We start from the raw sequence: 17,763 nt of genomic DNA, 5'->3' as shown, positions 1-17,763 counted from the left end.
GACGAATGCCTACTTAGTTTAGTCCTTGGGGCTGAGAAAAGGAAATAATAAGAGTTCATTCTGGACATAGCCAAGAATCAGGTACCTAATTGAGGTGGGTCACTGTGCCTGTCTCCCAACTAATGCCAAGTGCAAACGAACACAGGTCCTTGTTAGTAGAATCTTTTTTTATTCAGAAAAAAAAAAAAAAAAAGACCAAAAAACGAAACCCAAAAACAAAAATTTTCCAAACACACACAGGAGGGGGTATGGGTAGGGGGAGGTGTCTGTCCATCCAGCCCCAGCCCCCAGCCCATGTGGTTTTGGCAGCAATAAGGGAAATGGGGTAATGGCCCAAAAAATAATGGTATGTGTGTGTATGGAAAGAAGGGGGTGCAAAAGCCAAGGGGAACGGTGGGGGAGGGACAGATGAGGTCAGTACTGGGAACGCCGCAGGTGAGAGGCCATTTCATAACATTTCTTGTTGATCAAACCACCGTGGACACCTTCTTTGCCCATCAGCAGGACTAGCGCTGGAGGAAAGAAAAAGGAAGCTAGGACCCAGGTGTCACAATTCAACCCTGCCAGCTGTTCAGCAGCTGTCTGGCCCCGGGGTTGTAACCTAACCTCATCCCTCCTAACCAACCCTCCCCCTCACACACAGGCAGGCTGTCAGTCACCCTAAAACAATAGAGCTTTTCAACGAAGGAAAAAAAAAGCTTTAAGAGCAGTAAAGAAAAAGGCAAAATTTAGAGGTCCTAAGCTTCCAGGCTGTAGGTGGCTAGGAACTGCTGTGATGCGCTTCCTACCTCTCAAGTCTTTACAGAACTGGAGATTAGAGCCAAATGCTGAGTTAAGTCCCAACTGCCCTAAGCAAACTAATCTCAAAAAGCTCAAAGCAGGAAGGGACTTAAGAGGTAATGTAAGTTTTAGTTTCTTCACGAGTTGGGGAGCCAGAGGCAGAACCCAAAGGACCATCCAAGGTTCCCATAACCAGCAGAGTAAATGCTGTTATGAGGCCTTGACACTGAGGACACAAAGTGACTAACAAAAGGTTAGGGATTTCAAAGCTAGAGAATCAGTCAAACTCACTCTTGGCAGTCATGGTGACAGTGACATTGAAGGTGGGGGCTCCTCCGGTGCTCTTGGTACGAAGATCCATTGTAAATTCCCCATCTTGCAGCAGTGAGTCCCGGATCACAGAACATTTCTGGCCCCCAAGTGTCAGCCCATTCACGAAAAAACTTGACCGGTCTTTGCCTACCAGGACACCAACCTCAGCTGGCTAAAAGAATTAATCACCTCATTAAGTTAGTGCACCTGTATAACTTGTCCTCTTATGTACTGTGGAGCTGGTGCTTCATACGCACCATCAAAAGCTGGGGGGGAAAACCCAGTACTGTGAGTATTGCAGAGACCGATCATGGTCCTAAAGTCTGGTAAATGGGTCCAAAGAGGAAAAAGTATTCCTCTGAAGTCTTAGATCTTCATGTTTAATAGGGAAAGCAAATGCTGGGTACCAGAAATCGATCAATGATCGAGGGGGAGCCTTTGGATGCTCAGAGCAGTCCTTCAGGAAAAGCAGAAGCGGAGAGGGGAAGGGAGGGGGTAGGAAGGGAGGAGAAGTAACTTTGTCCTTATTTGGTCAAAGGTTCTGCAGACGTTGTTAGGAGCCCGGACGCCTGGGTCTCCTGGTAACCTGGAGTTTAGGTCCAGGTAGCTATGCCCCAAGGAAGCTGACCCCGGGGGCTCTCTAATTAAGTTCAAAAAGTTTATTAGGGCGGGAGACTAGTCTGTGTGTGAGTCTAGACATCCCAGAGAACCTTTCTCCTTCTCCTCCTTAAACCCCCAAACCCCTATATCCGGTACCCTCCCGCCCGGAAATCCCCTTCCCCCCCCATTCGAACTTCCGCTCCCCCTCCCCACTTCCGGGCAGTGTGGTCAGGGAAGGTGGTGGTAGGGACAGCAGCAACCTTATTCCTTCACTTTTACAGTCTCACAACTTCTCACAAAGTTCCCCTACTCCGGGCCCGGGCGGATGGCGGGAAGGGAGGGCGAGGGGACTTCCGGGATCGGCCTCCCAGGAATGCTGAGGCTAACGTGCTGACTTGGGGGGTGTGTGTGTGGCGGCCTCGCCCTCTCTAACGGAGCTGGGAGGGGCAGGGTGGCCACCGAGGTCCGGCCGGGGCCCAAGGCCACGCGCCTGGCGCTCCCATCAGCGTCAGGGGAAACAATGGTGGAGGGAGAGCGAGCATTCGGCCCGAAGGGGAGTTCAGGCTCCCCGAGCCCCTTATCAATCATAATCCCGGGCTAAAACTGCAGCGCGTGCCCGCCCCGCCCTGGAGGAGGCGGAAGTGGGCCGCCGCGCCCCTCCCCGCCCTGGGCCCCGGATGTAACGCCCGGTCGCAGAAAGCGGGGCGGCGGGCGAGATGGGCGCCGCCGCCGAGGGGCGTAGAGCCCGGAGGACCACAGAGGGAGCCAGTCTAATGCAGCCGCCATTCGCCCCGCCGAGGGGAGAGGACCTGATCACGGCCTCCCGCTGCCCTCGCTCGCCTGCGCCCGCCCCAACCCAAGTCCCCCAGAGGGTCTAAGGCAGGTCACTGCCCGGGACCGCACGAGCCTCGCAGTACCGTAATGCTAACGAAGGTCTTCCCGGGGACGGCGGCCCAGACGGAGGGCGAGTCCTTGTAGCCTACGATGGCCGCGTCCTGACAGGTCCCGTCCGCCATAAGGCTGTCGATGTAGGCGTTCCACCCGGCCATGGCGCTGCTGCTGGGGCTGCTCTACGGGCTGTTGCTGGGATCGCGGGCTCGGGCTCGGGCTGGCGGGCGGGGGAAGGCAGAGAGCTCGGGGCACGCGCTGCCGTCCGGAACGCGGCTCTGTTAGCTGTGCAGCAGCCCTCGCACCGCCACTTCCTGCTCCTCCCCCCCCCCTCTAGATTTTTATTTGCAAAGGGCGGCGGGGCGGGGCCTGCGCCCCATTCCCTCCCTCCCTCCCCCCCCCCCCGCCGGGCCAGATAGCGAACTTTTGCAAATGCAATTTTAAAAAAACCCTCCCCCCCACTTTGCAAAATTTGCCGAGTTCGATGGAAAGCCACGCCAAAGGCTATAGAGTAGTGGTGGCAGGAGAGGTTAAGGTTAGGACTCGCTCCGATTCATCCTGAATACCACTTGGCCATAGAAGGAGGAAGCCGGAGGAAGCAGGGAAAGAAAAAAGAAAATTAGTAAGATTGAGCAAGTTAAAGTGGGTTTGGGGAACCCAGGGTTAAACCGAATCATTCCTCCACCCCCCAACCCCCACCTCCGCGGGAGGGAAGGAACGGCGGGCGGCGGCGCGTGCGCCCGCGCCTGCGCCGGGGCAGTGAGAAGCCAGCGCGTGGGGCGGTTGGGGCTAGCGGCTTGGCTGCGCGAGCGCGCGCCTGGCGGGAGACATTTGGACCTTCCGAGGAGGGAAGATGCGTCCCCAGCAGTCGGGACGGGCAGACGCCCCGGGTTGTGCCCTGCTGCCTTCTCCACATTTATCTAAACGATAAGGGAGCAAAAGTGAAATCGATATAATACTCTAGTCATTTTCAGTACTAAAGGTCTCTCCAGCCAGGGCACCTGTCCCAACCGTCTGCCGTGTACAGCGCACACGTTGGGTTCATTCGAGCGCGTCCCTAGATTCCCGAGGAATCATTCCCTTAGCTGGATCCGCTCCAGCTCAGCCTCGCCCCATGCCTGAACCCTGTCTTCAGAGGTCACTGAATAGGGGCGCCACTCGGGTGACACGACGGGACTCATTTTTCAAGGCGGAAGAATACTAAAGTACCAAGAATGACAACTTTTATAAGAAGAGGAAAGTCCCCTCTACTTTGGACCCATTGGGGCTTTCTTCTTTTCCAGCAAAACTTTTGCTAAGTATTTATGTGCGGTCAGCTCACTCGCCGCCGAGCAGGTCTGGGGGCGAATGGCAGGCCGGTGAGGCTGGAGGGAGTAAAGGAGTCACCCGGGACCCTGGCCTCCGAGGGGCTCGGCCGCTTCCGGTCCCTCGGAGGAGGGGGCGCCAGGGTGTGTAGCCTCTCCCAGTGGAAGTACTTGGTTCGGTGCCTTTTGGAGCCGGGTTGGGTTCCCTGACGTTCATCCCAAAATTCTGGCTCCCCACGCCCCCCAGCCGAGATTCTTCGACAGCCGCGTGGCTGAGTCACGGGCGGGGCCGCGCTGGGGCACGTGGCGGTCTGCGCCCGCCATCCCTTGACCTCTGATCTGCGCGCCTCCCGCCCGGGGGTGGAAAAATCGCGCAGGGAGCGGCAGGAGATAAGAGAGGAGGGGCGGGACAGGGACGCCACGACAGGTGGGGACCCTAGGGAGGAGGCAAGAAGGGCGACCCCGTGGGGAGGGCTGACGGGGAGGAGCGCTGAGGAGCCGGCCGCCGCGTGAGTCACCAGCTCCAGCGCCGGCGAGTGAAAAGATGAGGCGCCCTGGGAAACCAGCCGGCCCGCCAGGCTCCCACAAAACGCGGAGCAGACCCCACACTAGCCCTAGACCCCTAGACCTGCTAAGGCGGAGAGAGTTACCGAGTGCAGAGATTCACTTCCTGCGGTGCTGCAAATGGATGGACAGAGTGGCCACAGGCGTCCAAGAGCTTACAAAGGGTCATCCCCTTTTCCCGTCCATTCATGGTTTTGTTTTGTTTTTTCCATTCGTGATATAACACCATTCTTTGATAGGCAAGGATTGAGCGCTGAAGCGCCCACAGTCGGTGGGGAAAAGGGCTCCTGACCACTTAGGCTTCACGCAGGGACATAAATGCTGTCCCAGCAGTATCTGTCGGGCGCCAGGCCAGCGCTCAGTGCTGGTCTATATTCGTCTCCTGGCCTCTCATCGCTCATCACTGGCCAAGAGAGGATAGGGTGGAGTGGTGCCGGAATGGCTGTTCTGAGGACCCTGAGAGGTGAAAGCGCAGGCCTTCTTTGGTCGAGGGGTGTCGACTTTAGACCACAAAGCTTGCTCAGCATCACTGATGCCTTCCCCCAACTGTGTGGCCTGCACCGCCTGCCTCCGAGTGAGTGGAGCACGTGTACACGTCAGTCTTGCAGCCCCCTTCCTAGGCCCCCTCCTCAGCCTGCAGGGCTCAGGTTACCCCTGGCCTTTCTAAAAGGGCACTGGCTCCTCTTTAACCTTTGCAAGAGTGGAATGTAAGTTTGAGGGGAAAGACCCTCCCATCGGAAGCCTCTCTCCAGCTTTCCCAAAGAGTGAACCTCAAAGTAGAGAGTTTTGGGGAGGACAGAAAGAGAATGCAGAGGGACAGTCAGTAGCTTTTGAGAAGGGGGTACACGTCCCAGGTCAGGAGCTTTTGCTTCGGGCTGCAGTGGGCACTTGGCTGCCTGCCCGTCGTGGAGGGGAGGAGGATGGAATGAGAGAGGCGGGGCTGGCTGGGGGACAGGGTGGCTTGGAGATAAATGCCCAGTCTGAGAGGGGGTGAGCTGACACTGTCCCAGCGGCTACATAGACGAGACGCTCTATTCAAAGTTCCAAGGAAGGCATTCCAGGTTTGGTCAAAGGTTACATGGTGTGCAGGAGTGGGGTGGTGCAGGCTTGGAAAAAGTGAGGAGAATTTGGGCTCTTTTTTTTTTTTTTTTTTTTCTTCCTAGGACTGAGGGTACTTGAGAGAGGCCTGGTTGGAGGAAGCAGAATTAATTAAAATACTGAGGGGTACTGACAGATACAGGAAAGAAGGCTCTGAAGAATGGGAAAGTAGATAAAATACAGTTGAGCCAGGCAGAGACTCTGGGGTCTGGGAGGTCTTGTGAATGGGACAATGAGAACCATATAGGTTTGAGAGGAAGGAAGATGTAGCAAGCAGGTTCCTTAATCATAAAGGTGCAAGAAGGTGTAAGCCTGGTGAGGTGTTCAGGGAGTGGTGTCATCTGGGAGTTATAAAGTTAGGAGCCCTCGATTCTCTTGATTGGAAGGGTGGAACAAGAGCTATTCTGAGTGGGGGGAAGGGACCAGTCTGCCTTCCTCTTTGGTCTGTGACCTTTTTATGGGGTATTTTTAGCTCCAGCACCTGCCTTCTTCGGGTGGAGAAGACTCTTAAAAGGGCAAGGGATTTCTAGTTCCTCAAGGGATCAACTGTCCACTCTTGCTCACTCACATCTCCTGTGGTGCAGCCATGGCCATGCAAAAAATCTTCGCCCGGGAAATCCTGGACTCCAGGGGCAACCCCACGGTGGAGGTGGACCTGCACACAGCCAAGGGTAACACAGGCTTGTGAATTGTTTTGCCTCAGAAAACCCTCAACCTCATCCTGTCCTTCATCAAAGATTCCCTCCCCCCACACCCTCTTCTCTTCCTGGCTCCAAGGCTGGGGGAAGCAGGGGTTTCTCTGTATTTACTCCTATTCTTGGGTCCAGGGGAGGTGACCCCAGGCCTTTGTGGGTGGACTCCTTCTGATCTGCAGTTCCTCCTGCCCAGGTCGATTCCGAGCAGCTGTGCCCAGTGGAGCTTCCACGGGTATCTATGAAGCACTGGAACTCCGAGATGGAGACAAAGCACGATACCTGGGGAAAGGTGAGACAAGACTACCCCAGCACAGAAGGAGCCCGTGTGGGCTGACTCAGGATAGGGATAGGGGACTGGAACTCAAAGCCAAGGGCCTAACCCGCTTAGAAATCTGAACCCCATTCTCTGGCCTCCAGGAGTGCTGAAGGCTGTGGAACACATCAACAAGACTCTAGGTCCTGCTCTGCTGGAAAAGGCAAGTGGAGGAGCCAGCTCCCCCTTCCCTCCTCCCTGTGACCCCGTGCCTTCCCTCAGGTAGCCCCACTCCAAGTATCCTCATTTATCCTTCATCCTGCACATTACCTGACTGAGTCCTGAGAAATCCAACCTCTGCCTCTTCCAGAAACTAAGTGTTGTGGATCAAGAAAAAGTTGACAAGTTCATGATTGAGCTGGACGGAACCGAGAATAAGTGTGAGTGAGGTGCCAGAGGTGGGAAGGGTGTGGGGTGCAGCGAGGGTGGAAGAGAAACCACTGACAGCTGCGCAGGCTCTTTCTGTCCCACATCTTGGGGCACACCGTAGCTGGGTAGCCTTTTATTCATCCCACAGGCATTTCCTGAGGCCTGGCAGTAGACACATGTGAAAGTCTTGGCCCAGGGAAGAGGGGGTGAACTCCCAGAGATCCACAGGCCAGGAAAGAGATGAGTTAACAAACTCTTAATGTCGAGTGGTTTAGGAAGCTTCTTCCCAGGGTGACTGGAGGGAATGTCCAAGGACTTAAGCCCCAAACCTGTAAGAGCCCTCATGCTTTCTCCCCGCTTGCCTCCCTCTAGCCAAGTTTGGGGCCAACGCTATCCTGGGTGTGTCCCTGGCTGTCTGCAAGGCTGGAGCAGCTGAGAAAGGGGTGCCTCTCTACCGACACATCGCAGATCTTGCAGGCAATCCCGACCTCGTACTCCCTGTGCCTGTGAGTGTGGCCGTGCTGATTCTCTAGGACAGCTGCCCCTCCCTAGCTAGGAATGTTTGAGCAACCCCCACCCCCACCCCCACCCCCAGAAAATCTACCTTTTCAGATCCTGCTTTCCAAAGAAGCATTTCCTGAAATGAAATCTTTCCTGCTGTGCCCCAGTCCCTCCTTCATTCCCACCATCTAAAGCTAAGCCTCTTGAGGCTTCTGTCCCTCGCCAGGTCCCTTCCAGGCTCAGGCCAGCTACTCAGAGCTCATTCCGTCTCCTGTCTCACTTCCGCAGTCAGTCAGATTTGAAAGTCTTTAGGGCAAAGCTCTCAGTACATCTTTGTATCCTCTGAGACTACTTAAAACATTGTCCTCTTAATAGTAGCCCCTTGAATTTTGCAGGGTGCAGAAAGAGCTCCAAGTGCGCAAAGTCCTGGGTGAATGTGTGCTGTGCCATGAAGCCAGCCTTGTCAAAGACCCCAGGGCCTCAGACCTGTGGAGGAATGGCAAAGCCTTCCCCCTAGGCTAAGGTTGAGAGACTTGATGAAGCCTTCTTCCTTCCTCAGTGACCAAGTTGCACGTGTTAGAGTGTGTGCATAATATGTCCACCATAGCTCCTTCCCCTTTGGGTGTTTACAGTCTGAAGACTGCTCCTCTACAAAGACTGCACTTATAGGATCCCCTAACCCTGTTCCTGTGGTTCAGCTGTGTACCATAAACCCCGCCTCCTTGTTTATCTGTATGCAGTAACCCACTTCTCTGTTCAGCTCTATATAATAAACAAGCTGGGCTCTGTGTAGTAAACACGTTGAGCTGAAGTGCTGAGGTTTTCCCATTAGAAAGCCCACTCTGTCCAGTCCCTAGCTTTTCTGTCTGTGTGTGTCCATCCTCTGTCTTCTTTTCATTCCCTTGCTGCCCCAGTCACTTCCATCTTTGAAGCTCTGTGTGGGCCAAACAGAACTTAATAATAATGTTACCATTTACTGTTACTAGGAAGAATGTGTTACCATACTGGAGATACCTACCTGGTTCAGACCCTGGCCTTTCCCATTTTCTAGTTGTGTGATTTTAGGCAAGGTATTTAACCTCTGTCCCTCACTTTTTTCATCTGTAAAGAAGAAATTAATAAGAATGTACAGTTAAGCCGGGCGGTGGTGGCATGCGCCTTTAATCCCAGCACTCAGGAGGCAGAGGCAGGTGGATTTCTGAGTTCAAGGCTAGCCTGGTCTACACAGTGAGTTCCAGGACAGCCAGGGCTTTACAGAGAAACCCTGTCTCGAGAAAAACAAAAACAAAAACAAAAAAAAAAAAGAGTGTATAGTTAATAGAAGTATTTTGAGAGTGAAACAAGTCATGCATTTAGAATGCCATAGAATTATTCCTTGACATAAGTATATTTGATTTCCCTTAACTGTCAGAGCAGTAGGGAAGTAAGCACTGTTAGCATTTTGGAGAGAGAGAGAGAGAAAGGGTCTTAGGAGTGCAGTTCTGCATCCTAGACCATTGAGCTAGGGAGCAGAGCGCAGCTACCACCTCCAGTTCCCTCTCACCTTTGACCCCTATGCCACCCAGCTCTGAGCACCAACTTCTGTGTCCCAGGCCTTTAATGTGATCAACGGCGGCTCTCATGCTGGAAACAAGCTGGCCATGCAGGAGTTCATGATTCTGCCAGTGGGAGCCAGCTCTTTCAAGGAAGCCATGCGCATAGGCGCTGAGGTCTACCACCACCTCAAGGGGGTCATCAAGGCCAAGTATGGGAAGGACGCCACCAACGTGGGGGATGAGGGTGGCTTTGCACCCAACATCCTGGAGAACAATGAGGGTCAGTGCTGAACATCCTGGGGCGGAGAGCACCTGAGTGCCCCTGAGGTGGGGGGAAAGAGAGGCTGCAGATACAGCGATACTGGAGTCTCAGGTCATCTCTTGCTCCTCTCCCAGCCCTGGAGCTCCTAAAGACAGCCATCCAGGCAGCCGGTTACCCGGACAAGGTGGTGATCGGCATGGATGTAGCTGCGTCTGAATTCTACCGCAACGGCAAGTATGATCTGGACTTCAAGTCACCGGATGACCCTGCCAGGCACATCAGTGGGGAGAAGCTTGGAGAGCTGTACAAGAACTTCATCAAGAACTATCCCGGTGAGACGGACGGCCAGGTGCTTTCCCCTGCCCTTGGCTTCTGCGGTTACCTAGCATGGGTTTCAGTATTTGGCTTTGTCACAATTCCTGTCTTTTCCATCCTTAGCTCATCCGTAGCCTCCATTTAACCTCTGCTACCTATCACCCCTCCATCAGGCCCCTGTCTCTAACCCCATCTGTGCTCCCAACTCCCTACCAGTGGTCTCCATTGAAGACCCCTTTGACCAGGATGACTGGGCCACATGGAGCTCATTCCTCTCTGGGGTGGACATCCAGATTGTGGGAGATGACCTCACGGTAACCAACCCCAAGAGGATTGCTCAGGCTGTGGAGAAGAAGGCCTGCAATTGCCTGCTCCTGAAGGTCAACCAGATCGGCTCCGTGACGGAGTCCATCCAGGCGTGAGTGCCTCCTGACTCGGGCTCCCCCCGCCCCCGCTCCAGCCTCTGCTGCTGCTCTTCCTGGGGCCCCTGACCTACTCCAGCCTCGGGACCCCAAGGCTATGACTGACCCCCAACTTGGCTCTAAGACTTTTGCCATTGTGGCTCTGCCATGTCCCTTAACCTCCCTTCTGTATTGTGTTCGTCTGCTTGCCATCTTCTGACCACTCTAATCCAAGATCAGAAATCTCTCCTCTTTCCCAAAGAACTTAGTCACTGCCCAAACAAACGGAAAGTTCTATCTTGCCTGCCCCCGACTTTCTTATTGAGGTGGTCATATAAGGCCTCATCAAATGTCTTTCCCACACAGCTGTAAACTTGCACAATCTAATGGCTGGGGAGTGATGGTGAGCCATCGCTCTGGGGAGACCGAAGACACTTTCATCGCTGACCTTGTGGTGGGACTCTGCACAGGACAGGTACTCGGGGTTTCTCTCTACTGAGTACCTAACCAAGTTTCCTTGGTCACTTTGGTATCACTTGGGTCATCTAAGTTGGATACCACTATAGCCTGCTCGGGGCCCAAATCAACCCCTCCAATCCCTTTTCCCACCTCAGATCAAGACTGGTGCTCCCTGCCGTTCAGAGCGTCTGGCAAAATACAACCAGCTTATGAGGTACAGTTTGTGCAGAGGCCTAGACTGTGGGGAGAGGAAGGCGCTCCTGGGTTAGAAGGTAGGAGCTCTGATTTTCTTTTTGTATTGTAGGATTGAGGAGGCTCTTGGGGACAAAGCTGTCTTTGCTGGACGAAAGTTCCGTAATCCAAAGGCCAAATGAGGAGCTGGAGACCCCAGGATTTCACAGGAAAGACACAGGCCTTCAAGCCCTTCTCCCAGAAATAAACACTGCCAAACAAGACCATGGTGTGTTCCTTAGAAGAAAGGAGGGAATGAATGACAAGCTCACCAGGAAGGACAGGGCTGGGGTGGGGTGGGGGTGGGAGACAGGGAAGAAGGCAGAGAATATCATGTGACCTGCTGTAACAAGGAAGTAAGGGATTTGAAAGCTCAGTGTATGTAGAACAGAGAATTTCAAAGTTTGGAATGAAACTAGATAAAACAAAACTGTATGTGAAAAGGAGCTGGAGAGGAGGTGTAAGTGGCTCCCTAGTAGACAGCGGCGGATGGAGAGGGGCCGAGGGAGGGTCCTGGAGCTCCCAGCATTGGAGGGATCTGGATCAGGCTGCAGCCAGACTGAGTGCTTCTCAAGGATTAAAGGATAATGAGATCATTTACCACTTCAGTGGAGCTTGTGAGGATCTGAAGTGTTCAAAATACTTGACAGTATTGACCCACAGAAGCTTTCAAACAGTCCTGTCAGCCATTTACCATTCTATCCCCCTTTTACACACCAGGAAGCCAAGGCACGATGAGTTGAGTATACTCAACACAGCAGAGTTAGCAACTGGAAAAGCTAGGACACAAAATGCCTGGCTTCAGCCTTAAAAATAATGTCTTAGCTGGGTGTGGTGGCTTACATCCGTAATCTTAGGCCTTGGGAGATGGAGAGGGGATAACAAGTGTCAAGGCCGCTTGGGTTATGCAGTAAGGGCTTGTCTCAAAATTCCAAGCTTAGGGGCTTCAGTGGTTAGGGGCATTTGCTGCTCTTACTGGCACCAGGCTTCAGTTCCCAGCACCAATGGCAGCTCACAACCATTGGTAACTACAGTTCTAGGGGCTCCAATGCCCTCTCTGGAGCACCACGGGCACCAGGCATGCACACGGTGCAGATCCTTACATGCAGGTAAAACATTCATACACATAATCTAAAAAAAGAAACATCGTGCTGGCTTCCCGGTGAGTGCCCAGTAGGCATGAGGCCCTGAGTACAATCTCTAGTACCACAAGAATAAAAAAAAAAATATGAAAGTATCACAGTAGCAGTGCTAATAATTGGCCATCTTTAGTTTAAACAACAGCAACGTTATACTGTTGAATCCACGTTTATGGAGGTAATACCCACAATTTATTCTCTGTCTGTCTGTCTCTCTCTCTCTAAAAAAAAAGTTTCTCTGTATAGCCCTTGCTGTCCTGGAACTTTCTCTGTAGATCAGGCTGGCCTCAAACTCACAGAGATCTGCCTGGCTTTGCCTCCCAAGTGTTAGGATTAAAGGTGTGCGCCATCACTGGACTAGTATCCACATTTCCAGGTACAAGTCAGAACACTGGGTCAAACAGTGTTTATTCAATGTAAAGTAACCCAGGCCCACGGGGAAGAAAGTTCCAAGGGTAATAGAGAATAATACAGATTAAATACTCACACATTTTTACACACACACACACACACACACACACACACACACACACACACCCCATACATCCAAATTCCAGCAGTGATAAACACTTGCTTCTCCTCCAGCCTGAGTGACAGCTGGCAGGGCCTCATAGGTTAGAAATGGGGCTCCAGAATGGGTCCTGATAGCAGCAGCCTTGTCCCTCCATGCCCCTGCCTTGCTGGAGGTCAGAGCAAGGCGGGCGGGATGCCTAGGAGGTAGTTGGCAACTCTTCACCACTCTGCCGCAGCCGTTTCTTGGCTCTGATCTCATTCATGGCCTCCTCTATGGACCGTGTGTCCCGTTTGTTGGCCACAGGAACTAGCAGCAGAGGGGAGAGTGGGTAAGACCTCAGTCTCTGCTCCTCTCCCCCAGACTACGTTCTCCCCCATCCCTCCCCCAGCTCCTGCCATGGCTCACCACAGCCATAGGTCTTGTTGGCCTGTAGCATGTGGGCTGCATCTTTGGCTGCTCCTTTGCCAATAAGATGGCTATACTTGTCCTTGTAGTCACTGGCAGGACTCACAACCGCAGGTCCCTGCTGCGCTGCCTCTTCCTCCTGCTTCTGAGCCAGCTCCTAAGGGCACAGAGGTAGGGTACCGGTGCTCAAGGCCCTGACCCCAGATGGCCTCTTCCAGGTGATGGTTATGGGCTCCAGGGCCTGCCAGGAACAGCTCACCTTTAGCTTCCGCTTCTCCTCAGCCTTCTGGGGGTCCCACTCCTCTCCATGACGGTAGGAGTCTAGCTCTTCATCTGAGGGTGCAAACTCCTGGAGATGAAGAGAAAGGTAGAGTCAAGATCCAACTATATGAGGGATGCCACTCCTCTCAGGTGCAGGGATAGGCTGGGGTGGGGGGTGAGGGGTGGGCAGGCTTTTTACCTTTTTGAAGATCATGACATAGCGACAGTCATCATCTTCTCCAAAGGAGAAGGATGTGAGGCCAGCCACCTCTACCACATCATGTCTGTAAAAAGAAGGCAGGAGAGTACGTGAGCCATGAGGAGTCTGGTCCCCACTGGCTCGTTCACGCCCTCTGTTGCCCATTTCTTGCCTCCCCGAGCCCAGAGACACTCACAGTATGCTCCGTTCTATCTTGTTCATAGGCTGAAACTTTTTCTTGACCTGTCCACTGTCCTGGATGAAATCAGACACCTCTTTCTCCATCTTAGGAGAAACAAAAGGGGGAGGACATGAGATGACAGCTCCACGATCTCCTGGGCCGATCGATGGACGGCCTCTCTACACCTCCCACCGCTCTCCCAGCTCCCAGGCGAGGGGCTTTTAGTTCCACCATCTGGAGGCACTGTCAGTACAACCGAGTCCTCAGCCTTCCAACTCTTACTGCAAATCCTTCCAGAAGCTGCCTTTGTTTTCGCCAGTTGTTCTCACCCTTTTCCGAAACTCCACTTTCTGCTGTTTGTCTTGCTCTTGTAGTTTCTTCAGACGGGCAGCCTGCTCTAGGGGTGAGAAAGGACCACACGAGGTCAGGGCTGGAGCACGGGTAGCGAGCTGGTCAGGTTAAAGGCTGCCTGATAACCCCTGGGAAGTACTGGGCTTGGACAGTAGGGTTACTGTTCATTCACCAAGGATTCCCTGATGTTTCCTCTGTAACACAACCTGACACTGTGCTCAGACCCAGAGTGCAGACAGTTTTTCCCTTGCAGAGCTCAGTGTAGTGCAAGTCACAAAGACTAGAATCGCACGCAGTCAACTTACCAACTCTACCGGACAGCCAATGCCCACAGTATACACTGGCTACAGGGTAATGATTTAGCTTTATATCTCTCTATATATAATTATTATTTTGGAGACAGCATCTCAGTATGTAGTCCTAACTGGCCTGGAACTCATTATGTAGACCAGGCTAGACTCAAAATCAGGTATCTGCCTGTTTTTGACTCTGGAGTGCTGGGATTAAAGGCATGCACTCCCACACCCAGCTTTTAATTTCCTATATTGTATATGCATACATATATATGTGTGTGTTTACATATACATGTATGCGTATATATATATAACATACATACACACACATTTTTTCCTTTTTTTTTTTGAGACAGAGTTTCTCTCTATGTAGCCCTGACTGTCTTAGACCAGGCTGGTCTTCAACTCATAGAGATCGGCTTGCCTCAGCCTTCTGAGTGCTCTAATTAAAGGCAAACATCCTACATTTTACAGTGGCCCCACCCCCAAGCTTAGGTTGAAGCTAAAATGGTTCATCTGACACCCTTCTCACCCACCCTGTTTTTGTCCTGTCAACTTTACACAAGGTAAAGTCATCTGAGAGGAAGGAACCTGACTGGAGAACATGCCTCCGTGAGACTGGCCTGTAGGCAAGTCTGTGGGGCACTGTCTTGATTAATGGTGGCTATGGGAGGGCCCAGCCCACTGTGGGTGGTGCCAGCCCTGGGCAGGTGGTCCTGGGGTGTGTAAGAAAGCAGGCTGGCAAGCCGAGGAACCAGCCAGTCAGCAGCAGGGCACTGCCTCAGTTCCTGCCTGACTTCTTTTGATGATGGAGCGTGATGTGAAACTGTAAGCGGAAATAAGCCCTTGCCTTCTCAAGTTGCTTATGGTCAAGCTGTGTTTTACCATAGCAGTAGAAACTCTTAAAGACAGAAATTGTTAAGGGAGAATGATCTACTGTTGTGATAAGGTTGGCCACATTGGGTTTGCTTGGGGGCTGGGGTGGGGTGGGGGGCACTGAAGAAGAAATCTGGAACTCTGGTCTAGAAAGCCCATTGAGTGCTTTTCAATCATGCGCTTCCTCATAGCAACAGGAACCCTAAGACATTGACCTTTTCTTTGGAGGCAGAGGTGTCCAAAGTTAGCCATAAGTAAACTCTCCTCTTTTACTGAATGCTCCTCCCCTCTCTCAGATCCTGCCTTTGTACCAGATCACCCCCTCTGCCCTTGGGGGACAGCTGCAATCCCAGGGACTATACCTAGACATGAGCTCTGGCACTGAGCCGCAATCCCAACTATAAGCAATATGGGGCTGTCTGCTCTCTCTCCCTACTCCCAGCTTTGAGACTTCCAGGCAGACCTGAAACTCACTGCGGAGTCCACGCTGGCCTCAAACTTACAGCTAAGCTAGCCTAGGCCTGACTAACGTGGGGCCGAGACTTGAACCTAGGGTCTTCCATATGCGAAGCGTTTCACCACTGACTGAGAAACATTCCCAGCCACCAGACTACCTTTTTTCCTTAGATTTATTTTTATTATCTTAATTATGCATATTCGTCTATGTATGAATCCGAGTGCCTACAGAGATCTGAGATGTCAGATTCCCCCCAGGAGCTGGGGTTACAGGCAGTTGTAAGGAACCTGATGTGGATTCTGCAAATCTAACTCAGGTCCCCAGGAAGAGCAGTCTGTCCTCTTAACCATGAGCCATCTCTCCAGTTTGCTCAGCTACTTTTAACCTGGTTCCTTATCCTGCCTGTCGCTTCCCATGGTAGGGGTTTGCTGCCTCTTGTGATTTGGGCATACGCATCTTCCTCCTGTCCCTCAGCTTCAAATGTCCCTTCCCCTTTCTTTTGGTGTTTCAAAATCCAAGCTTGCTTCTTCCACAGGACCGAGTCCCCAAAGTGACACTGAACTCTTCCTGTTTTCTAGTCACTCCATGCTTCTGCACATGTTCCTTCTCTCTGGAATGTTCTTCCTCCTCTCGCAAACACTGAATCCTCACCGTGACTCAAGACTTCCTCTACGCTCTAAGCACATTCACTGCTAAAGACGTGGGGTTTTTTATTTTGTTTTTCCTCCTGTCTCCCTTTCCAGGCTATGAGCTGCTGGAGGGTTGAACCTGCTCACCTCCTGTCCAGCTCACCTCCTTTCCAGGCTATGAGCTGCTGCAGGGTTGACCCTGCTCACCTCCTGTCCAGTTAGAAGTCAGAGTCCAAGACTTGACAAACTAGAAGCTCTCGTCTGACTTCACAATCTTGGCCTTTCATTGTTTTCTGATTGCTTTTCCAGTGTTTTCTGCATCTTGGGAGGTAGCATAAGAACACTAAGGCTACGAGCTCACATCTGGGTTCCAAATTCAGCTTAGTAACCTGAGACCGGAGGCAAGTGGCTAAAGCCCCTATTCTGACGGCTGATGGGAGCACGCCTATTACTCAGCTCAACATTAAGTAACTCTAACTCCTGTTTCCTATTAAGCTCTGCTTCCCCATAGCTTTCGAACAGACTGCACCCCCTTTACTGAGTTACCTATTCTTTGTTGCTCGGCTCATTTCAGACAAGCCTGGGACTTCCAATTAATTTTTCCTACACATGTATATTAATTGGTTATTAAAATTCCATATGATCATTAATAAACGTCCCAGACATGGTCTGTAATCTCCTTGATGAGCATCTTTGGCTTCACAAGTTTTGTAAATAAGGGAGTACAGATATTTAACAGTCTTTGAACATTCTGAAAGCATCCTGTCTTGCCTCCTTTGGGCAGATGGGTAGTAGGTGCGGGTAGGAGACTTATCCATGACCAAGGCTCACATGGTTGGGAGCTGGATGCACCTAAGGCTATAAAGTCCTTCACATGCGCTCCCAGCCAATACTGAGCAGGCCTCTTCGGGCCGCACCCTACCCTGGCTGCCAAACCCCAGCGAGCTTTCTGGTTAGCTACTCAGCGCGGGGGCTGGGGAGGAGAGATGGCGAATCGGAGCCTGCGGGGCATTCTCATCTCTCCAATCAACATCACGATCTAGTTGGGCAGCTCAGGAATTTAAGGCTATAGTTAGGAATGGGCGGTGGAAGCTATGAGGGACTGGGTTAACTCAAAAAGGGGCATAAAGATAGGAGGATCCAGCCAACCAATGGGAGGAGCTGAGGCTGAGGTCGGTCAGAAAAGGTAACACTTTAAAGGTAGAGCTTTTGGCTGAGCTAGCCAATAGAGGGGAACAGACGGGTGGATGGGCGTGCCCTAAGCTCAATCGTAATAGAACTGGAGATTCGCGGGACCGAGGCGATGGATACGACATCCTCCAATCGGAAGAAAGGCATCCTACTAATCAGAGCTCACCAACAGCAGACAGGCAGGCCCGTTGACCAATCGCAAACAAGGACTGTAAAAGGCCAGGATAGGAAGAAGAGACTGGAGGCAGAAGGCAGGCTGAGGTAGCCAATCATTGTTTGCAAAAGACAGCGGGCGGGCCGAAAGGCCTTTTAGGGACTCTGAGGGTCTCAGAAGTGGCCTGTGGGGGGTCTTTTAGGGTAGGAGGTGGCATTATTCAAAAAGGGAAGAGTGTGGTCCCAAGAATCGGGCGAAGATACGCGGTTGTGAATCTGGGATCCTCACCTCGGGCCTTGCGCCGACTCTCCTGGTCACCGAGGCTGGGTGGCTTCTCCATGGAGCTCAGGATGGAGCCCAGTAGGTCCGCCATCTTGGGAATGAGTGAGAGGGGGCGGTGCGTCTTAAAGGGAAGGGCGAAATGCCTTTAAGGCCGGAAACACGTCGGAAGCGAAAAACCGCGCTGCTCCGCCCCGCTTAAGGCAG

At 52.4% G+C, this 17,763-nt stretch overlaps 3 protein-coding genes across 5 annotated transcripts; 1 reads left to right on the top strand and 2 right to left on the bottom strand.

Annotated features, from left to right (window-relative positions):
• Nucleotides 1-149: 149 nt before the first annotated feature.
• On the bottom strand, nucleotides 150-2,914 carry Pfn1 (profilin 1). Its single transcript, XM_021177590.2, has 3 exons — nucleotides 2,610-2,914; nucleotides 1,072-1,264; nucleotides 150-512 (listed from the first exon to the last, which is right to left on the bottom strand). Exons 1-3 carry the CDS (start codon nucleotides 2,739-2,741, stop codon nucleotides 415-417), a joined length of 423 nt encoding a protein of 140 aa, XP_021033249.1. The 5' UTR covers nucleotides 2,742-2,914; the 3' UTR covers nucleotides 150-414.
• On the top strand, nucleotides 2,374-10,851 carry Eno3 (enolase 3). 3 transcript variants are annotated; one of them, XM_021177586.3, is made up of 12 exons: nucleotides 2,374-2,571; nucleotides 6,131-6,217; nucleotides 6,435-6,530; nucleotides 6,659-6,717; nucleotides 6,865-6,934; nucleotides 7,296-7,429; nucleotides 9,017-9,239; nucleotides 9,356-9,553; nucleotides 9,753-9,954; nucleotides 10,304-10,412; nucleotides 10,552-10,610; nucleotides 10,701-10,851. In XM_021177586.3, the coding sequence occupies exons 2-12, from the start codon at nucleotides 6,133-6,135 to the stop codon at nucleotides 10,768-10,770; spliced, it is 1,305 nt and encodes a 434-aa protein (XP_021033245.1). In that variant the 5' UTR covers nucleotides 2,374-2,571; nucleotides 6,131-6,132; the 3' UTR covers nucleotides 10,771-10,851. The 3 variants fall into 3 exon arrangements, with proteins under 3 accessions (XP_021033245.1, XP_029339388.1, XP_029339389.1); XM_029483528.2 differs by lacking the exon at nucleotides 2,374-2,571 and adding an exon at nucleotides 5,412-5,509 and having other exon boundaries at nucleotides 6,019-6,217; XM_029483529.2 differs by lacking the exon at nucleotides 2,374-2,571 and adding an exon at nucleotides 5,416-5,509.
• A 1,420-nt stretch (nucleotides 10,852-12,271) lies between these two features.
• Spag7 (sperm associated antigen 7) lies at nucleotides 12,272-17,763 on the bottom strand. The gene is made up of 7 exons (XM_021177052.3): nucleotides 17,566-17,763; nucleotides 13,656-13,723; nucleotides 13,342-13,430; nucleotides 13,146-13,230; nucleotides 12,945-13,034; nucleotides 12,686-12,842; nucleotides 12,272-12,586 (listed from the first exon to the last, which is right to left on the bottom strand). The coding sequence occupies exons 1-7, from the start codon at nucleotides 17,648-17,650 to the stop codon at nucleotides 12,477-12,479; spliced, it is 684 nt and encodes a 227-aa protein (XP_021032711.1). The 5' UTR covers nucleotides 17,651-17,763; the 3' UTR covers nucleotides 12,272-12,476.

The sequence above is a fragment of the Mus caroli genome, unplaced genomic scaffold (assembly GCF_978045245.1).
Source record: "Mus caroli unplaced genomic scaffold, Mus_caroli_1 scaffold_13, whole genome shotgun sequence".
NCBI classification, from domain to species: Eukaryota; Metazoa; Chordata; class Mammalia; order Rodentia; family Muridae; genus Mus; species Mus caroli.
Note: the sequence above shows the minus strand (reverse complement) of the source record. Positions and strands in the feature narration are given on the sequence as shown.

What these genes read in the sequence shown, in the direction of transcription:
- Pfn1 (XM_021177590.2), bottom strand. Translation starts at nt 2,741, where the DNA reads ATGGCCGGGTGGAACGCCTACATCGACAGCCTTATGGCGGACGGGACC. An exon ending in AGACCTTCGTTAGCATTACG is followed by an intron (nt 1,265 to 2,609) that starts GTACTGCGAGGC and finishes TAATTCTTTTAG; the next exon opens with CCAGCTGAGGTTGGTGTCCT. An exon ending in TGTCACCATGACTGCCAAGA is followed by an intron (nt 513 to 1,071) that starts GTGAGTTTGACT and finishes TCTTTCCTCCAG; the next exon opens with CGCTAGTCCTGCTGATGGGC.
- Eno3 (XM_021177586.3), top strand. Translation starts at nt 6,133, where the DNA reads ATGGCCATGCAAAAAATCTTCGCCCGGGAAATCCTGGACTCCAGGGGC. An exon ending in CATCCTGGAGAACAATGAGG is followed by an intron (nt 9,240 to 9,355) that starts GTCAGTGCTGAA and finishes CTCCTCTCCCAG; the next exon opens with CCCTGGAGCTCCTAAAGACA. An exon ending in GTGACGGAGTCCATCCAGGC is followed by an intron (nt 9,955 to 10,303) that starts GTGAGTGCCTCC and finishes TTTCCCACACAG; the next exon opens with CTGTAAACTTGCACAATCTA.
- Spag7 (XM_021177052.3), bottom strand. Translation starts at nt 17,650, where the DNA reads ATGGCGGACCTACTGGGCTCCATCCTGAGCTCCATGGAGAAGCCACCC. An exon ending in AAGTGGAGTTTCGGAAAAGG is followed by an intron (nt 13,431 to 13,655) that starts GTGAGAACAACT and finishes GTTTCTCCTAAG; the next exon opens with ATGGAGAAAGAGGTGTCTGA. An exon ending in ATGTCATGATCTTCAAAAAG is followed by an intron (nt 13,035 to 13,145) that starts GTAAAAAGCCTG and finishes CTTCATCTCCAG; the next exon opens with GAGTTTGCACCCTCAGATGA.